The following is a 21,112-nucleotide window of genomic DNA, read 5'->3' on the forward strand; positions in this document are numbered from 1 at the left end:
ACTCAAAAATTGTGGGAATTGGTGATGTGTGCATTGAAACCAATGTTGGTAGCACTAAGATGTTGAAGGATATGCGACATGTTCCAGATTTAAGGATGAATGTGTTTTCTACATTGGCTATAGATCGAATGGGTTATTGTAACTACCTTGGTAATGGAAGATGGAAACTTACTAAGGGATCAGTGGTTGTTGCAAGAGGACATGCATGTTGTGGTATGTACAGGACTCATGTGAAGACTTGTAAGAAGAAGCTCAATGAGATTAAAGATTTTGAGAAGACTCCACAGTTGAGAGTTGGGATTAATGGTGTTGATACCAAAATGGTGAAATTTTCATTGCCTGGTAGTGCTTCAAAAGGGGAAGTGGTAGGTGATGAAGAATATGAAGATGCTAAGGCTACATTGGATGATGATGAAGTGAAAGACATTGGTGGTCTTGAGCAGGGGGAGCAATATCCTCCACTAAAGATTGTTGAACTTCACGAGAAGAGGACTACTGGAGAACATCATACTGTCAGCTTCAAAAATAATTGGGCTTTTGATGAGGGGGAGCCAAGGGATTGGATTAAGGAAATCCAAGATGAGATGAATTTTTTGAGAATGAAAGGTATTGACATTGATGAGATGTTCTCAATATTGGTGAAGAGAATGAAGAAGGTCAAGCTTGAAGTCGGCTTAACCAACATGGATCTGAACTGAAGAGTTAGATTGAAGATCTCCTCCATCGGTGGGCTAAAGGGGGAGATTGTTGGGTGCATAAAGCAAGTGGTCCAGCCCACGAAGTAAAAGCCCACATATGGGCTTGTACTATTATTCTGTGGCTAGCAGGTAGTAGTATAGTCTCCAAATTCAAGTGAATTAGGATTCGTGTGCTACTAGGAGTGTAAATCGGTTGGGTAATATATAAAGACAATATATATTAAGTTTTTGGGTGTGTTGCATATTGAAAAATAGAGAAGAAGGATTGTCTCACAAAGAGCAAAGGTGAGAGTAGCAACAAGGTGCCACTCAAGAGGGAAAAAAAAAATGGAGCAGCTAAGAGGGAGCCTCTTAGAGAAAGAAGACAGCCAATAAAGAGAGCTGTGCGTGGGGAGAAGAAAATAAAAAGGAGAGAGTAGAGTGTTGCCGCCTTTGAGAAAGATAATTAGTGTGTGTATGAGAGTAAAGAAAAACAAAAGAGTTTTTTCTTTAGCCGTGAGACATACATAAGAATTATTATAATTAATTTAATAATAGTAAAATTATTCGAAATTTGTCCTATGGTTTTTTCTTTTTAAAGAGAAAAAGTTTTCCATATCAATTTTGTGTTCTTGTGTGTGATTGTTATTTTGGATTGATAATATTGTTGATAATATTATTTGGGACCCAACACCCAGGTCTTAGGGTTGCATTGTCCTTAGCATCAAGCAAATTTTTATAGAGAAGTTCAAGGTATGGTGAAGGAGAAAACATACAACAATTAATTTTACCCAAACTAAACTCTATAGGTTTTCTTTTGGGAAACGTTGATTGTGATGTAAATGTATAGTTTTTCAAAGAATTCCTATAGTATTTAAAATTTGAATATTTATTAAAGATTTTGGGCTTGTCAAATGACTTGCGATCTCAGTAAACATTTGTGAATTGAGAGGCTAAGTTCATGCAAATATTTCATATATTGGTTGTTGGACGACAGATTAAGTATAAGTAGAACAAATCATGAGATAAATAGAATGACATCCGCTGTAGCACATTGGCAATTATTCGTAAACTTGATTGAAATAATCCGGGTTCAAATCCCGGCAGCGGAATTTGTTTTTCTTTTACGGGCCTATGCTATTGCATGTTAAGCTCTTGTCATTGAAATTGAGAACCCAATGTAAATGAGCTCATTTAAACGAATCTAAGGCAAAAATGAGTTTCATAACCAAAGCTAGCGGAAAAATTACCATATTATAAAGACAAAATTATTGAATATATATATATATATATATATTTTTTTTTTTTTTTGGTATTGAAATTTTGAAATTTTTTTTATCTTTAAATTATTGAAAACTTTACACTTTTTGTTATTCCATCAATTCTCGTAAACTTACATTTTATGTGTCCAACTAGACGAAACAATTTTTATTTTTATACCAAGAGACTTATAGTTTAGTGGTATGGTCTACTCTCATTTATTTGAAAAACTACCATTTTGAATTCCTTCTCCTCCCATTGTTGTAACTTATTGAATTATTAATAATAATAAAAATGAGACTATATTTAATATTAGAGATTTGACATGTCCTACTTGGATTATTGCATTTTTTTTAAAAAAAATGAAAAGAAAAAAGAGCATAGATGAGGTAAATATGTGGTGCGAAAGTTCATAGTTATTAAACCCAACCTTACTGGTTGGACCAGTAACCCAATAGACCAATACCTAAGCCGGTTTGATTTTTTTACCATACCACTTATGTAATTGACCTAGTGTTGAAGGTCATTTTAGGGAAGCCAAATAGAAAGAAGCCCAGCAACACGGGCAAAAAAGAATTGGTAAATGGATAGAAAAAACCATTAAGCTCAAGCGGCAGGAATAATGAATCATAGGTCCATGAAATAGACAAATGGGCCTTGAGGAAGCAAACGAGCTTAAAGAAGCCCGGAAAGAGAGGAATAGCAAACCCATGGGCAGTGTATGATGTGAAAAAGTGAGAATGGGCCACAGCAGGCCCAAAGTAATGCAAGCAAAGAAAGTAAGGGGTTGATGGCAGGTCCATGAGCCTCAAGGATGAAGGATAAGGTAATTGAGCCGGGGAAGCCCAAAGAAATTAGTAAAAAGCCCATGGGAATACAGAGTTAGGAAAAGGGCCAAGGAAACCCAAGGAAAGCAAATGGGCCAAGGATGCCCAAGAGAAAACAAATGGGACGTAGGAGCCCGCAAGCAATACAACTGAAAAGGCCTAAATGACTATAATGAGTCATAAGTAACAAGCCCAAAGAGGCTCGACAGGCTTGGACCAAATAGCATCACAACAGGAATAGCAGAGTGATATGGCAGGAAACAATGGCAAGGCTACGGAAAGAGTAAAATGATAGGCTAGAGAAAAGGAAGCCCACAATCTGGTAAAGCCCAACCCCAAAGGGAGGAAGGGCGTAGAAAATATGAGATCAAAAAACAACCCACGCCATAAGAGGCCAAGAATGACCAGCAGAATGTGCAGACAGGTCTCCAGATCATGGCAAGCGCGTGAGCAGCAAGCTTTGAACAAATATAGAAGTAAAGCACACACAAGGCCCAGGCATCACCAGCCTGTACCTAGCCAATACGGGACGTGGTGAAGTCATGGGTCACAGGTAAGAGGGCATGGTCTGGCGGTAAGGAGAGGAAAAAAAACCTATTCTGAGGTTTCCGCTCAGGTCATTTTGGGGGAAATATCCTGCTGGGATGACATACCACCCAAAAGAAGCAAGGGTAAGTGGGAACCACTAGGGGCATGCCATGAAGGATAGAAAAAGAGAGCACCCACACCGTAGCAGGTAAGGATGCCATGGCAGACAAACAAACAAAATAGTCCTCTTTGTCTGGTGGTAGGAGTGGCACAACCAACACAGATAAACCAGTGATGGTCAGCAAGTTCACCCAGACCAGACAACGGTGGTTAAGGGCTAAAATAGTAAAATCCGGTCACGACAAGCATTATAAAAAAGGGGACCCTAGCTGTGCACAGGGATTAGGGGAAGGTGGGGTGATAGGAACTTAAAAGAAAACCATGGAATAGAAAACAAGCATGGAGAAAAGAGAGGAAAAAGAAAGATAAAAAAAGAAAATTAGAAAATAAGGAAAGAAAAACAGAGAGTTAAATCGGCAAGCATGCACCAATAGGTTGATTCCCTCTCTCCTTTCAAAGTCCTGCTCTCTATCAAAGGAAAAGAACCTCTGTTAAACATAAACCATTTAGGTCCCTTCCCTTAAAGCAATTAATTTCACTCCCTGAGGAGATTATTTGCATTGAGGAAATGGTTTCCCTTCTCGATTTCAAGCTCCGTAGTGTCACTCGGTATGGCAGACTGACTTTCCCCTTTTCAAACCCATCGCTATTATTTTATGTTATTTTTTGTGTACGGAGGGTACTTCCTGCTGCTCCCTTTTTTTTTTTTTTTAAGTTTTCCACTTGTGTTACCTTTATTATACCTGCTTGCCATAACCCCATGTAATAGCTCTGATTGTTAGGGGTATGTGATCAAAACCTGGCAAAAAGGGGCATAGTTTGTGCACAAGCCGAATCAAAGTGAGTTGCAATTGGACCGGTCTTAATTCCCTTACTCAGAATACTTGGGCCCAGTATCGTAGGAGGCAGCCTAGCCCGATATTGTAAAAAAGGCCCACAACATTAAATTGGCGACTCCACTAGGGAGTTGAGAAGCAAATAGGGACAGAAGCCCTCACAAACAAATGCCTCCAAGATCCAGGATGACGCGAAACATGAGCGTTGTGCCCTCGTAAGCAGAATATAGGCTAACAATGACTCCACAACAACAGCCTAACCAAATGGAAGGTGTTAACAGAATGGGGGCTGAACACCAACCACAGCCCAGAGGCCCCACTAACAATGCCAACACCTTCATTAAGGTGTTGCAAGCCCTGCAGCACTCACAGCAGCAAATGATGGAAGAAATCCATCAACTGAAAACAGACAAAACAAAGGAGAAAGAGAGCCAGCATGACCCGAAACATGCAGCAAATAAAGAGGAGACTCCAATAGGAGGTGTCCCACAGCATGCAGAACAACGTTTCATCACTATGACCGAAGTAGCGGCCTTCCTAAAGCAAGAGAGGGTCAGAGCACCTAAGGAGAGATTCTATGCACAAAGGCCTCCTTACCCACTAAGGGTACTCAGCAAACCATACCCCAAGAGATACGAACCACGGGCCTTCGCACAATACGATGGCAGAAAGGGAAGTGCCATTGAGCACATGAGCAAGTTTATTGATACTCTTGGCTTTTATGTTGCAAACGAGGACTTATGTCTTTGTGAGTTTTCCAAATCACTATGTGACCGGGCATACACCTAGTACATTGGCTTAAAGCCAAGATCAATCCCAACTTAGGATGACATGGTGGATGTATTTTGCACTAAATACTTCCACGAGGAAGAAACAGTAACGCTTGCCACCCTGCAAGCAACCAAGCAAAGAAATAGTGAGGATTTAATGGAATATATCAAAAGGTTCAGGGACATAGCACTCAACTGTTATGATCATTGTGAAGAAAGAACGTTGGTGGAAATATGTATGACAAACATGATCAGGGAGTACAGGGCAGTCTTGGAAAACTTAGAAATCTCCTAGTTTGCGTAGTTATTACAAAAGGCCAGGAAGACTGCCCAGTCCATAAAACCAAGCTTTGACAAAAGAAATGCTCCGCAGGCTATAGCAGTATCCACTGGTGAGCGGAGAAGGAAGATTGACGAAAGGGAGTACGATACTCCCCCACCAATACCATGCACCCCAAAAGAGTTAGATGTGCTACTGGACAAGTGGATAGCAGACAAAGTTTTTAAGCCCAATTAAGTTTCTAGAGAGCCCACAAAAGAGGAGCGGAGGGACCCACGCTTCTGCTGTTTGCACAACTACGTGTAACATCTTATTGCAGAATGTTGGGCACTCCGCAGATTGGTGCACCGCAGGATCAAAGAAGGGGCTCTAAAGCTATCTTAGCAAGAAGTCCAAAGAAACCTACTCCCAAACCATAGAGGGAAGGGTGTAGCAGCGGTAGTAATTTGCGCAGATCTAGGGGAGGACGAAGAGGAGAATCTAGCCCTGCCTGCCGTAGCAATTACCACTTTACAGCAAAGTTTCAAATTCAAAAAAAATTTCAACCAATTGGGACTTATGACGAAAGAAAGAAAGATAGTCATCGAGGCTTTGGTGAGCATTGCCTCCGGGGCAAGAGTAGAATATTTGTCAGCAAAAATCATAGATGGCAGAGCCCTCTTACAGGAATCAACTAAAATCACTTTTAGTAATGAGGATGTGGAGGTGGGGTACCCGGACCACGGGAGGCCCCTCTATTTAGCAGCATCCATAAATCAAATCCCCATCAAGAGAGCCTTGGTAGATACAGGTGCTTCTGTAAATCTCATCCCATTGAGCACTTTACAAGCAGCAGGAATTTCAGAGAGGAAGATTCAGGGATGCTCAATGGAAGTGACAGGGTTTGGCGGAAGGGGCGAATACACCGCAGGCCACATCCAGCTGTGGTTAAAGGTGGGCCTCATAGCTTCCTTAGCTTGGTTCCATGTGGTGAAGACGGAGGTCTCATATCATGTGCTTTTGGGGAGACCATGGTTACACAAACACCGATTGGTCCTGTCCACCTATCACTAGTGTGTGAAGGGAAGGTTGAGCGGTAGAATGATACGCATAGCAGCAAATCCCTCACCATTCGAGCAGGTGGAGGCTCATTTAGTAAAAACTATGTTCTACAACCAATGGGCTCCATCTGGGGAAAGCTCAATATCAAAACCACAAGGCACCTTCGTAACCAAATGGGAAGACATCCAAGGTGATCCAGAACCTGATCTAAGGGAGCTACTAGCACGAAAAAGGAAAAGGAAGGAAGCACTCGCCGCAGAATCAGATGACACACTGTAATGTGTCAGGATCCAAGGTCCTGATGCTAGGATTATGTACAAATTGAAGGCGCATGGGGCCCACCTGTGGGATACAAGTGGGCCCCACCCAAAAGTGGCAGCACAAGAGTTTGGTGTGTCGCGTGGCCCAAAAGGGCTCAAAGGAAGAAGGTAATGAAGAGAAAGATAAAGAAGTTGTGGCAGAAAATGATGTACAAGTCGTGGCAAAAGAAGAGTTGGAAGAAGTTGACCTGGGTTCTGGCTCACAAGAACCAAGGCCTATCTCAATTAGTGCAAGTCTGACAGAAAGGGAAAGATCGGAACTGATGCTACTGTTGAAAGAGTTCAAAGACGTCTTCGCATGGGATTACAGTGAAATGCCAGGGCTAGACCCCGGGCTAGTGGCACACACGTTGAATGTGGACCCAAAAGCCAAGCTAGTGGCCCAACCTGCTAGGATATTCCACACTAAGATAGAAGGCAAGATAGTCAAAGAGGTACAGAAGTTGCTGGCTACAGGATTCATCAAGCCCATTCAACACCCGCACTGGATGTCTAACATAGTACTAGTAAAGAAGAAGAATGGGCAAATAAGATGTTGTGTAGATTTCAGAAATCTCAACAGAGTCTGTCTGAAGGACGAGTTCCCACTACCAAACATGGATTTACTAATAGATTTTGCGGTAGGAAACGCTATGTTTTCATTCATGGACGGATTTAGTGGGTACAATCAGATTAGAATGGCACCAAGGGATGCAAAGAAAACTGCTTTTAGAACACCCATGGGCAACTTCTACTATGCTGTGATGCCTTTCGGGTTAAAAAATGCAGGTGCAACTTATCAACGAGCAATGACGGCCATATTTCACGACATGATGCATTAGGAGCTAGAGGACTATATGGATGACATAGTGGTGAAATCAAGGAGGAGAGAAGAACACTTCCACGTGTTGAGAAAGGTATTTGAGAGGTGTAGAGCTTTTAAACTAAGAATAAACCTTCTCAAATGCGCATTTGGAGTGTTATCTGGGAAATTCTTGGGCTTCTTGGTTCACAGTAGGGGGATAGATATGGACCTAGACAAAGCCATGGCCATAGCAACTATGAGATCTCCAACCATGGTAAAAGAATTGAAGAGCTTCTTAGGGAATGTCTCATATATCCGGAGATTCATCCCAGGGCTAGCATCAATTACTTCTACTTTCACCAAATTACTCAAGAAAGGACAAAGCTTCAAATGGGGAGAAGCGCAGCAGACGGCCTTCAAAAGGCTACAGCAGGTCATGATGAACCTCCCTACTATACAGGCCCCAGTCCACAAAAAACCATTGCTACTCTACCAGGCCACCAATGCGTATATTATTGGTGAATTAATCGCCTAAGAGGATGGAAGTGGCATTGAACAACCAGTGTACTATATAAGCCGTGCCTTAAAAGATGCAGAAGCTCGTTACCCAAGGGCAGAAAGGGCATGCCTGGCTATTGTGTATACTTCGCAGAGGCTACGCCATTATTTCTTAGCTTACGAAGTATGACTGATGACTAAGTCCCATGCCATCAAAGCTTTGTTGCGACAACCAATCCTCTCTGGCAGAATATCCCAATGGTTGTTACAATTGTCACAGTACGACTTGAGAACGAGGACGCCCAAGGTGGTAAAAAGCCAAGCTATAGCAGATTTGTTGGTGCAGTTTCCAGGAGAGGAAGAATTCCCGTTGGATGATGAAGTTCTAGGGGAAGTAGCCATGGTAGAAGAAGTCAGAGAGCAATGGGTAATGAAATTTTATAGGTCTTCCACCACCTAATTAGGGGAAGTGTGAGTAGTTTTATACCATGAAGAAGACGACGTAGTGGTGCTATCATTCAAACTGGAATTCCCCTGTTCAAACAACACGGTAGAATACGAAACCTATCTAACCGGGCTAGCCACGGCTCTCGAAATGGGAGTCAAGCATTTGAGGGTAATGGGTGATTCAAACCTAGTAGTCTGCCAGACCAAAGGGAGCTTCTCTTTAAAGGAACCCAGCCTAGTCCCGTACAGAGCAATGGCCCAGAAGATGGAGGAAAAGTTTTCCATCTTCGAAATAGAACATGCTCCAAGAAACGAAAACCGGTTTGCAGGTGCGTTAGCCGCACTAGACTCACAAATAATTTTCGAAAAGGATAGCGCCGGGGTGGAAGTCAGCAAGAGGAAAGAATCTATTATTGAAATGTTGAACGAAAGATTCCAAGAGGAACAGTATGAAGGAGATTGGCAGATTCCCATAAGGGAGGCCTTGATGAAAGAAGAAGATGTTGCAGAACTAAAGATGCTAAAAGACTACACCCTGGTAAGGGGAGAATTGTACCGCAGGATGCCAGGTGGGGTCTTGTCCAGATGCATGGGACAGGAAGAGGCCTAGAGAAAGTTGAAAGAAGTACATGACAAGACTTACGGATCCTGAGGGGAAGTCAACCTTTACCATAGACTTCAGAGGGTAGGCTTTTATTGGCCAAGCATGGATAAGGACACAGATCAAGTCCAAACCCAATGTGAGACCTGCTAGCTCATGGCAGACAGAGAGGAAAGTTACACTATGTTCGTCAGTGAAGACCGAAGAAGTCCATTCACACAATACTTAGCATAAGGCATCCTGCCACAAAAGCACAGTGAAAGGTACAAACTTAAGAGGTTGGCAACACGATACTTTTTGCATAACGCAGTCCTTTTTAAGAAAGGGTATGATGGAGATCCCTTAAGGTGTCTGGATCCCGAGGAAGCAAAAAATATGATAAAGGAAGTACACTCAGGAGAATGTGGGGAGTACCAGGGAAAGAAAAAGCTTTATAGATGCCTGCTGCAAATGGGCTACTACTAGCCTACCATGAAGAAAGACACAGCAGAATTCGTGAAAAAATGCCACAGTTGCCAAGTACAAGCCAACCTGATTCACACTCACCCGCAAAGCTTGCATAGCATGGTCAACCCATGGCCCTTTCACATTTGGGGGCTTGATTTGGTAGGGCCAGTTAATCTGCCGTCACGTGGATACATATGGATCCTAGTAGCTACAGAATACTTCACTAAATGGGCAGAGGCAATACCACTCCGTAAAGCCACAGGAGGAGCAGTAGCAAACTTCATCAAGGAGAACATAATTGTGAGGTTTGGAGTACCCCACAAGATTATCAGTGACAATGGCACACCGTTTGTCAACAATGATGTAAGGAAGATGCTGGAGTTCTACCAAGTAAAGCACCATCGTTCATCACCCTATTACCTTCAAGGAAATAGGCAAGTAGAAGCAACAAACAAGGTCCTCATAAAGATCATCAGTATAATGAACCAAGAGTATACAGGAAGATGGGCAATGCACCTGCTAGACGCTCTTTGGGCTTACAGAAATTCATCAAAGTCGGCCACAGGGTTTTCACCTTTTTCCTTGGTCTACGGAACAGAGGTAATGAGCCCAACAAAAGTAATGACTCCATTCCTGAGGGTTATGCAGATGCGGGAAAAGGGAAAAGAAAAAGAGGTCTTTACGGCAGAAAGATGCAAAGACTTGGAAAGGCTTGATGAAATGAGAGAAGAGGCCCAAGAGCACAGCCGTAGATACAGACAAAGGATGACTGAAGCCTATGGCAAGATGACTAAAGAGAGAGTGTTCATGGAAGGGCAACTCGTGTTAAAAGTAGCAGAATACATCAGGCGAGGTATGACAGGACCATCTAAGTTTGCACCAAAATGGGAAGGACCCCTTGTGATAAGGGAGGCGCATCCAAGTGGGTATTACCATTTGACCCAGATGGACGGTAAAGACTTGATGGACCCCATCAATGGAAAGTGGTTGAAATGTTAATATGTTTAAAGAGAAGAAGTTATATAGTTTTCCCTTTCGGTTAAAGAATTTATGTTTCCTTTTTCTTCTTTTTTCCCTTCAAGTGACTATGTCACAAGACAAGACTATAACATGCTTTCATGAGTATGTAATGAAAAAGTACGAAGTATTAGCATTCTATGTCATAGCAATAGCAAAAGCAGTAACTAGTTACAAACCCAAATTGTGGCAAACTGGCCAAAAAAGTACTATAGAAAATATAAAGTGTACTAGATGGGGTAATAAGAGAAGAAAGAAAAAAAAATAGGTGGGGGACTACATCATCATCAACGAAGTCCGGAAATGAGAGGTTGATCTCCAAAGCAACTGGACTCACCAATACTAGAAAGAAGGTGCTCGTGACGACCCTCCAAGTCTACCATCTCCTTCCTCAAAGCCTCAATCCGTGTATCAATGGCGTCAACAGTAGGCTAAACTCTCCTCATGAAAAGGGCTCGGGCAATCTCACAAAGGTGGTCCAGAATGAACTCCACAGCAAAGCCCACACTAACAAGCTCCTGAATCACAGCCCTCCACTACAAAATCCTCTTGGTGGAGATAGTGTCGAGGAAGTTATGCTTGATATCGTTCATCACACTCCCCAACATCTTCAAGAAATGCTATCTCGCAGAACGGCCAAGGCGGAATCCCTGCATAAAGTCACCACAGCTACTGGAGACTGCCACCAAATGAAAAGCACAATCCTTGGGAACTTCAAAGCCATGGAAATCTACATAGGGAGGCTTGGAACCCCAAAAATCTGTAGGATCGAGTTCATTGACCTCAGGTTGATCAAAGCATGCGAAGAAGGTCGTGGCCTCACTCACCAGATCCGAAATTGTGGCAAAACTACTGCCCACCTCAAATTGAGAAAGGGCAGTAGGAAGCAAGTCTATCAAGAAAGCATAAAGTATGAAATGAGAAACCGTGATCTAAGGAGGACAAACTCACAAGGAAGAAATGAAGAAGGAGATAAGGGAAAAGAAACTCACTAGGACCCGTGAGAATGAGGGCTGTAGGAAGGACAGAAACAGGTATAAAAGGTACGGCAGAAACAGGTGCTATGGGAACGGCAGAAACGGGTGTTATAGGTGTGACAGGAGGAGCGGCTGTGGGTATACCTACGTCTGCGGCAACTCCTGACCCCTTAAAGGTCTCTGCAAACAGGAAAATTGGCATACAAATAAAGGGAGATCACAGCAAAGAGGAGACGCAAATACATATGTGTAAGGAGGAGATAAAGAAAAAAAGGGAAGAGTAAACTTAGCAAAAAAAAAAAGGGGACATACCCATGAATTCGGTCTCGGGGGCAACACTTTCCTTTTCATTTGAATCAAAAATCCTCTTCTTCAGAATAGGCTCATCGTCAAGATCCTCAAGAACGTCCTTAGACCCCTTAGAGGACAAGTCTGCATCAGGCCCACGTGTAGCAAAGCTAGGAATGAAAGAAGGGGTAACTACCAAAGAATAACCATCCTTTACAGCTTAAGATAGAGCTGCAAAGGGGTCACTGGTGGAGATAACAAGGGGTGTGACAGGAGAAGCAACCTCGGTCTAAGCAGCAGCAGGAGGAATGACTCCCTCTTGGGGAGTAGGTACCTTGGCAAGAATGGGAGTGGCCTCACTAACCTTCTCAGTATAAGTACCCTCATCTATGGGTACTGGCTTAGTGGAAGGGATAGGAGTCTCAGTAGGAACTCCGTGTGCAGTAGCAAAAGGGATAGGTGTTGCAAATACTACGTCAGCCCCATCAAAAAAGCTTCGAATGGGTACACCCATGGAGGCAGAAAGCTCCTCGACTGTGGGGTGATATATAGAGATAGGCTTAGGCTTATCCTAGAAGACAAAAAAAAAAAAAAAAAAAAAAAAAAAAAAAAAAAAGGAGCCCATAACTGGATGAGACAACCAAAGGCATGTAGCAAAGGAAAAAAAAAAAAAAAAAAAAAAAAAAAAAAAAAAAAAGAGATGTACCTCAAACTCAGGCTCGTCAAGCAATATGGGATGGGTGACAGATGTATTTTCCTTATGCTTAGACTGCAAAGAAAAAAGAGAACAAAAGATAAGGTTGAAGAGAGGAGTCAGCAAGCATGTAAGGTTAGTCACAGGAAAGTCAAAGAAATATGTATATACAAAAGAAAAGGCAGAATTAGAAAATAACATACTCTTCGCTCAGCGGCGAATGCAGGGTGAGGAGTTGTCTTTCCCTTATTGCCTCGTGTCCTGCTGGAAGGGGGAGCACCTGTAAATGGCCGTGAAGTAGCAAGTTTGGACTTGCTTGCAGACTTAAACTTGGCAAGACCTTTTTTACCCGGCGCAAAAATGTTTGTCACTTTCACTTTCTTTTCCCAACCCGAAGGATAATCACCAACATGCCAATGCCACCCTCTATCCTCCTCACTCTACTCAAAGATGGCAGATCGGCTCTACTTCCTGGCATATGCTAACATAGACTTGGAGGGGAGGAGCAACCAAGGATTGGCCAAAATGACCATACTAAGCCCTTCAGGGGAAATAAGGGAGAAACCACGACTACCCATCAATTCCTACTCAAACAAAGTCATCACAGCCTGCTAGTAGTCGTGCATAGCAGGAGTGCAAGTACCCTCTCTCAATGAGTCTGGAATGGTAACTGTAGTAAAATGCTGGCTCCAGAATTCAAAAGCGATATGCCGCAGGAATGGTCAAACGGAAGTAGGAGACTCCATAAGAAAAGAAAGATCATTAGGAATGTCTTGATCTAGCCTAAATTGTCTTCTCACCCGGTTGGCAGGATAATGCACGAATCTGAGGCCCTCGTAAGCCAGATAAGGCAACCACCCAACATTGGTGGCTGCCAAGTAAGTGATACCGGTCTCCTCGAAATCAGTCAAGGGGGTGGTGGTCCCGGCAGTGTCAACAAACAGACCCATAACAGAATCTACACATGTGTAACCCACACCCAAGTTCCTATAAGCTCTCCAAGAAAACCCAATTCCTTTGTCAAAAGACTCAACAGCAGAATGATCAATTGGCTTCAAACCAGACAAATGGAAAGCCAATGGAAAGTCGGACTCAAATCTACCGCAAAAATGGGTAATTCCTCTCGGGCACGATTAATACTTCTCTTTGGCAAAACAAACGGGCCTACACTTCGCCAAGTGCCGAGCACAATGCTCAAACAACAACTGCTGTAGGATAGTACTATGAACGGAAGTAGTGACTATGTGGCAGGAGCCTGCCTGACTCTCGTCGCTCCGCATAATGTCCAACTGAATATACAAATGCCCCAAGAACATAGAAGCTAATGGCAAACTCACCCCACCAGATATCTTAATAGCTAAACGAAAATATAAAGGTTTCACAGCATAGTGGGGACGGGAGCCAAAGATAAACTTACAAAGCCAGAAGGTGACAAAGGCCACACGACGAGTAGCATCGGAGATCTTAGCAGAGGAACTAACCCAATACAACAACTTGGCATTCCCACTCATCCTCTTCTTCAATTCGGCCTCCACGGCCTCTTCCTCCGGAGAAAGCTCTAAAGCGGCAGGATCAACATCACCAAGAATGGGCAAGAGCAACTGATTTGCTACATCTTCCAAAGTCACGGTCACCTCACCGCAGGAGTAAAAGAAGGTGTGAGTGGTGGTGCACCACCAGCGGACCAAATGACGTAGATTGAAAAGGTCCCTATAGTTAGATAAATAGCGAGATGAGATGATAGCCTTTAACACACCGGCCTGCTATAGCAACCCTATGAAAACCGTATTAGATAACTCCCTATCTACCCATCCTTCCAACCCAAGGCGGTACCCGATCCAAATTCGAAGTGAATATGCATGGGGAGTGAAGTGCCTTGGCAAATGACAAGATTGGGGATCGAGGAGGCCAACGGGGCCCAAAAAACATCCGTGTTTCACCGGTAAAGAGTAAGCCACACACGGCCCGACGGCGGCCGTGCATAATTGTCTAGAATCTTTGGGAAATGGGGGTGGACATCGTACCAGGGATCAATAAGAGGAGCGTAGTCATTGTCCGAGGCACGCTACGCTTCTTCCTCATTGGAATGGTCTGAATTGGAATACACGGCCTCCTCGCCTACATCACGTGCGGCGAGAGGATTGAAGACGACCTCTTTTCCCTTACGACGAGAAAAGATTTGGCTTTTCACCGGCGTCATAATACAAGGGTTTGATCAGAGTAAATGGATTGGAGTGTTTGAAAGGGAGGAAACGATGAAGAAAGAGATAATGGAGAGAGTGTTTTGGAAAGGAAGAAGAAGTTTGTGTTTGGGTTACGAAGGGATCCCTCTTAAATACCAAGGTCATTAATACCGACATGAAAGGAGGCGACGAGTCAGCCATCAAAAGAGGGATGAAATTAATGAAACTGCGGCCGTGTTTCAAAATAACTGCTAAACTAGGAAATTCGAAGAGACAACATTGTTCACGGCCAAAAAATATAATATATATATACATATGTATAAGGTGAGGCCCACTGTTCAAAAAAGCTCGCGAAGGAAAAGAAAGAAGAGAGATAGAAAGGGCAGGAAAGTCTTTCATTCACATATGAACCGCAGGAACACTCCATATGTTCAGGGGGCTAAATGTTGACCGTCATTTTGGGGAAGCCAAATAGAAAGAAGCCCAGCAACACGGGCAGAAAAGAATTTGTAAATGGATAGAAAAAAACCATTAAGCCCAAGCGGCAGGAATAATGGATCACAGGTTTATGAAATAGACAAATGGGCCTTGAGGAAGCAAACGGGCTAACGAAGCCCGAAAAGAGAGGAATAGCAAACCCATAGGCAGTGTATGATGTGGAAAAGTGAGAATGGGCCACAGCAGGCCTAAAGTAATGCAAGCAAAGAAAGTAAGGGGTTGATGGCAGGCCCATGAGGCCCAAGGATAAAGGATAAGGTAATTGGTCCGGAGAAACCTAAAGAAGTTAGTAAAAAGCTCATGGGAATGCAGAGTTAGGAAAAGGGCCAAGGAAAGCAAATGGGCCAAGGATGCCCAAGAGAAAACAAATGGGACTCAAGAGCCCGTAAGCAATACAACCGAAAAGGCCCAAATGACTATACTGAGTCATAAGTAACAAGCCCAAAAAGGCCCGATAGGCTTGGACCAAATAGCATCACAACAGGAATAGTAGAGTGATATGGCAGGAAACAATGGCAAGGCTACGGAAAGAGTAAAAGGAAGCCCACAATCCAGCAAAGCCCAGCCCCAAAGGAAGCAAGGGAGTAGAAAATATGAGATCAGAAAACAGCCCACGCCATAAGAGGCCAGGAATGACCGCCAGAATATGCAAAGATGCCTCCATATCATAGCAAGTACATGAGCAGCAGGCAAGCTTTGAACAAATATAGAAGTAAAGCACGTGCAAGGCCTAGGAATCACCAGCCTGTACCCAGCCAATATGGGACGTGGTGAAGTCATAGGTCAAAGGTAAAAGGGCATGGTCTGGCGGTGGGGAAAGGAAAAAAAACCTATTTCAAGGTTCCTACTCAGGCCCTTTTGGGGGAAATGTCTTGCTGGGATGACATATCACCCAAAAGAAGTAAGGGTAAGTGGGAACCACTAGGTGCATGCCATGAGGGATAGAGAGAGAGCACCCACACCGTAGCAGGTAAGGATGCCATGGCAGACAAACAAACAAAATAGTCTTCTTTGTCTGGTGGTAGGAGTGGCACAACCAACGCAGATGAACCAATGGTGGTCGGCAAGTACACCCAAACCAAACAAAGGTGGTTAAGGGCTAAAATAGTAAAATCCGGTCATGGCAGGCACTATAAAAAAAGGGACCCTAATCATGCACAGGGATCAGGGGAAGGAGGGGTGATAGGAACTTTAAAGAAAACCACAGAATAGAAAACAAGCATGGAGAAAAGAGAGGAAAAAGAAAGATAAAAAATAAAAAAAAAATAAAAAAAATAAAAAAAAAAGAAGAAGAAAGAAAATAAGGAAAGAAAACAGAGAGTTAGATCGGCAGGCATGTACCAATAAGTTGATTCCCTCTCTCCCTCTCAAAGTCCTGCTCTCTATCAAAGGAAAAGAACCTCTGTTGAACATAAACCATTTAGGTCCATTCCCTCAAAGCAATTAATTTCACTCCCTAAGGAGATTATTTGCATTGAAGAAGTGGTTTCCCTTCTCGGTTTCAAGCTCCGTAGTGTCACTCGGTGTGGCAGACTGACTTTTCCCTCTTCAAACCCATCGCTATTATTTTCTGTTATTTTTTGTGTATGGAGGGTACTTCCTACCGCTCCCTTTTTTTTTTTTTGTTTAGTTTTCCGCTTGTGTTACTTTTATTATACCTGCCTGCCATAACTCCCTGTAATAGCTCTGCCTGCCATGGGTATGTGATCAAAACCTGGCAAAAGGGGCATAGTTTGTGCACAAGCTGGATCAAAGTGAGTTGCAGTTGGACCGGTCTCAACTCCCTTACTCAGAATACTTGGGCCCAATACTGCAGAAGGCAGCCCAACCTGATATTGTAAAAAAGGCTCACAACACCCGGTAAAACCCATCGGTTTTTTCACAACCCCCATGCAACCTGAATGGGATGTTGTGACCCATCTGGTTTTGTAGTCTTGAATAAGATTACGTCATTGCAATACTGCTTTTTGAATTTGGAAGGTAATGAAAACATGAGATTTTATAATGAGGTTGATGCTTACCTTTTCAAAAAATATATAGCTTCGAGTTTTAGCTCTGATTGTAATTCATGAGATTATAGCAACAAGTTAGTATGTAATATGCATAGAATGTGAGTTTGGAGCTTTAGATTCACTTTTATTCCTATAATATTAAGAAACATAATGCAATAAGATTTTATTTAGCGAAGACTTTGACTACAATTTTATAATATCTTTTTATTTTATATTTTCTAGTCTTTTTACTTTGTGAAACCTTGAGTTTTATTAGTTGATTTTTTTTTAGACTTAATTTTAATTAGTAATATAAGCATGCCTTTTTTTAATCTAATTTTTATATTTGTTTTATGATTTCTCAAATTTATTATTATATTTATTTAGTTTTTATTTAACCATGCGGCTCAAATAGTGACCCACTAGTTGAACTAATAACTAAATGACCCAGCTCTTATACTGGGTAAAAGTTTAGCCTGAGTTTAATAACTATGGGTGAAACTATTGGTCACATGGACATAATAAAAGTTCTTCTAAAGTTTAGGGACAAATAAAGAACTTTTTTCAATTGTTTTTAGACAAAATAGAAGAATCATTTTAAACTTTAAGGATGAAAAGTGTAATATTTCAATAGTTTAGGGATAAAAATGAATGCTATGTTAACTTTAGGGACAAAAATTATATATATATAAATATAAATATATATATATATATATATATATATATTGCCTATTAAAAAAAAAAAACTAGAGCTTTTCTCTCCCAAGTTGAGAGCTTTTTCCCCATGGGTCTTCTTCCCCTCTTTTGGGTCATCGCTTTCCTGTACTTCTAATTACTTCTATTTACCTTTGTTGGTTAACCATCTTATCACTTCTTTACTTCCCTGTTTCATCCAACTACACTCATATGTATACTACTCCCCCAAGGCCGTGCATGCTTGAGGCGTGTCACTTGATGCCTTGTCAACCTTGCCTTTTTCTCCCAATTTCAGCTTAATAAAACAAAGATCCCCTTTTTCCCTCCGTCTGACCTTTCCTTGTTCGCTTCCTGTTTTTTCCTTTGTCTTCTTTTCCCTGGAGATTCTAGCCTTTTGCCCTTAATTTTGAAAAAAATTAGCAATATGCCCCTTTTTCGAAACTATATAGGGATATGCCCCTGTTTCGATACTCGATTACTTTAAAATCGAGTTTCATTAAAATACTCGATTCGTAGAAAGTCAAGTTATTTCAAATAAAACTAAAAAAAAAAAAAAAAAAAAGCATAGAACTCGATTTTAGGGAAGTCGAGTTCCAAAACGCCGCCATAGGGCTTTAAAACGTCACTATAGGGCTTAAAAACGCCACTATAGGGCCTCTTGAACTTGGTATGGGGACTTATAAAAATTTTTTGCAGGAAAACGCCGCTATAGGGCTCTAAAACGTCACTATAGGGCTTAAAAACGTCACTATAGGGCATAAAAACATCACTATAGGGCACCCAGAACAAAGCGATTACGCTTATAAAAATTTTTGCAAAAAAACGCCGCTATAGGGCCTTAAAACGTCACTATAGGGCATAAAAACGCCACTATAGGGCACCGTGAATATGGGCCAATCACACTTCTAAAAATATTTGCAGGAAAACGCCGCTATAGGGTTTTAAAACGTCACTATAGGGCTTAAAAACGCCACTATAGGGCCTCTTGAACTTGGTATGGGGACTTATAAAAATTTTTTGCAGGAAAACGCCGCTATAGGGCTCTAAAACGTCACTATAGGGCTTAAAAACGTCACTATAGGGCATAAAAACATCACTATAGGGCACCCAGAACAAAGCGATTATGCTTATAAAAATTTTTGCAGAAAAACGCCGCTATAGGGCCTTAAAACGTCACTATAGGGCATAAAAACGCCACTATAGGGCACCGTGAATATGGGCCAATCACACTTCTAAAAATATTTGCAGGAAAACGCCGCTATAGGGTTTTAAAACGTCACTATAGGGCTTAAAAACGCCACTATAGGGCTCCTTGAATATAGAGCAATCACACTTATAAAATTTTTTTTTGCATGGAACTCGATTTCCTGAAACTCGAGTTCCATGGAAATTTTTTTTTTAATATTTTTTTTAAGTTTGATCGGGCATAACTCGATTTTCTACAAATCGAGTATTTAATTGAACTCGATTTTAGGATAATCGAGTATCGAAACAGGGGCACACTCCTATATAGTTTACAAACAGGGGCATGTTGCTAATTTTTTTCAAAATTAGGGGTAAAATGCCAGAATCCTCTCTTTTCCCTACCTTAACTTAATTCCCTGTTAACTCTTTTTTTTTCCTGGTTTTCCTCTTGTCTCATATCTTTATACTTGAGTCGCACTGCACTTCCCCTGGTGCATGCAACTCTTCTTGCTGTCCTAAATGGAAACTCACGTTCAGGCTAGAGAATATGGATGGACAGATAGCAGTGACTCGGATTTCAGTGCTGATCTCTTTACTAAAGAACAGGAATCTGATTTGCTATCCAGTGAGGGTGACGAAGTGCCATTTGCTAGACATGGCCCTCTGGTTCACCCCGATCCTAAGGAAATTACAATCCAACGCGATTTCTAGAACCTATATGCAATTGGTTTTATTCTGGACTATAGGAAGTTCTCGGTATCAAACAGCTTTCAGTCAAAGGCAAAACACCAGACCAAGTGAGAAACAGACCTTGCAAAGAATTCCTCACCAGAACTGGCAGATTCTCATCAAAGTGGCAGCTAGCAGAAATAGGAAAACTAAGAGATTTGGCTTTGCTTTTGAAGCTACTTCTATGACAGGGGTCACTATCTTCAGCGGTGCAGCAAACAGTGGTAGACAATCAATATATATGGTGACTCAGGAGGCAATGGTGGAAGCAATTTTCAAAGCCAAAGACCATGGTTTTAGCAAAATACTTGTTTTGTGCAACCATAAAAAGCTAGTCCAAATCTGCAACTTGTACAGCAAACCCTCATGGCAAGATCAAGATCTCCTTGCTGACCTTTGGCAATTGCAGCAGCAAAGCTTGTGTATATTTGTCTTTTTTGTTCCTAAACTAGTTATGACGAATGTACTTCACATAGCCTCTGTAGCTGCTAATTGTCCTGGTTTTTTTGTATCCTGAACTAGCCTTCTAAGGCTTAAAACTTTGTATTCTCCTTAGTTTGTTTAATGTTATGCAGCTGGTATCCAAAAAAAAAAAAAAAAAAAACTAAAAAGTAATAACTTCTAAAAATAGAAAGGATATATGTTCTGTAAGGACAAAATTTGGAACCCAAGCCCGCACTATATGGAATCCTGGTTCAAAAAGCCCAATGCAATGAATTTTGTAAAGTATGGGTCCAAGAACTAGGTTTGGATAAGTTAAGCAGAGGCTTGCATGAGATTAAAGAACACACAGACAAGAACAAAAGCCGTTATGATGAAATAACCTTCGGTCCGAGGAGATACAGAATTTAATTTATGAATACAAATCACTACTTTAGGGTTCTTTTGCATGCTACAGTATTCTCTCTCCTTTTTCTCATCCCCTCCTTTTGGGGGCTTCTATACATTATATAAGCTCTTCCTGATCATCTGGGCTTTACACTTGTTGATCATCCAAGCCTCCACTTGAGCACCTATCCCATCAGACACCTCTTTCAATCCATTGTGAGTTGTGGTAGCCAAGGTAATACTGTTTAGGAGTCTTCTCCACATTAATGCGGCCAGGAAAGTAGCTGCAGTGCATTTAATGTGGTGCATTTAATGTGGTGGTGGCAGCTTTTGCTTAGATATTTTGTGTTTTCTTCCTTTTCATGTGTTTAGGGGATGCGCTTCAGTGGTTTGGACATACCTCTACTCCGGATTTTCAGTGTCTGAGGCAGGGTTCCTCCTCGGGCCCTCTTTCTTTGTCTCCCGTGATAAGGCTTATAACGCAGATCGTCTATGTCACATTGTCTCCTCGGACTAACTAGTGTCCTCGAACAGCCCATGGCCCAACTGGTCACTTTGGGCCATAGTCCCCACAGTAGCCCCTCAAAACT

General features: G+C 42.0%; 1 protein-coding gene across 1 annotated transcript; it reads left to right on the plus strand.

Moving 5' to 3' along the window:
- The first annotated feature begins 8,536 nt into the window (after nt 1-8,536).
- On the plus strand, nt 8,537-8,998 carry LOC115990491. The gene has a single exon (XM_031114319.1). The coding sequence runs from the start codon at nt 8,537-8,539 to the stop codon at nt 8,996-8,998; it is 462 nt and encodes a 153-aa protein (XP_030970179.1).
- Nucleotides 8,999-21,112: the final 12,114 nt, after the last annotated feature.

The sequence above is a fragment of the Quercus lobata genome, chromosome 5 (genome assembly GCF_001633185.2).
Source record: "Quercus lobata isolate SW786 chromosome 5, ValleyOak3.0 Primary Assembly, whole genome shotgun sequence".
Taxonomy (NCBI): Eukaryota; Viridiplantae; Streptophyta; class Magnoliopsida; order Fagales; family Fagaceae; genus Quercus; species Quercus lobata.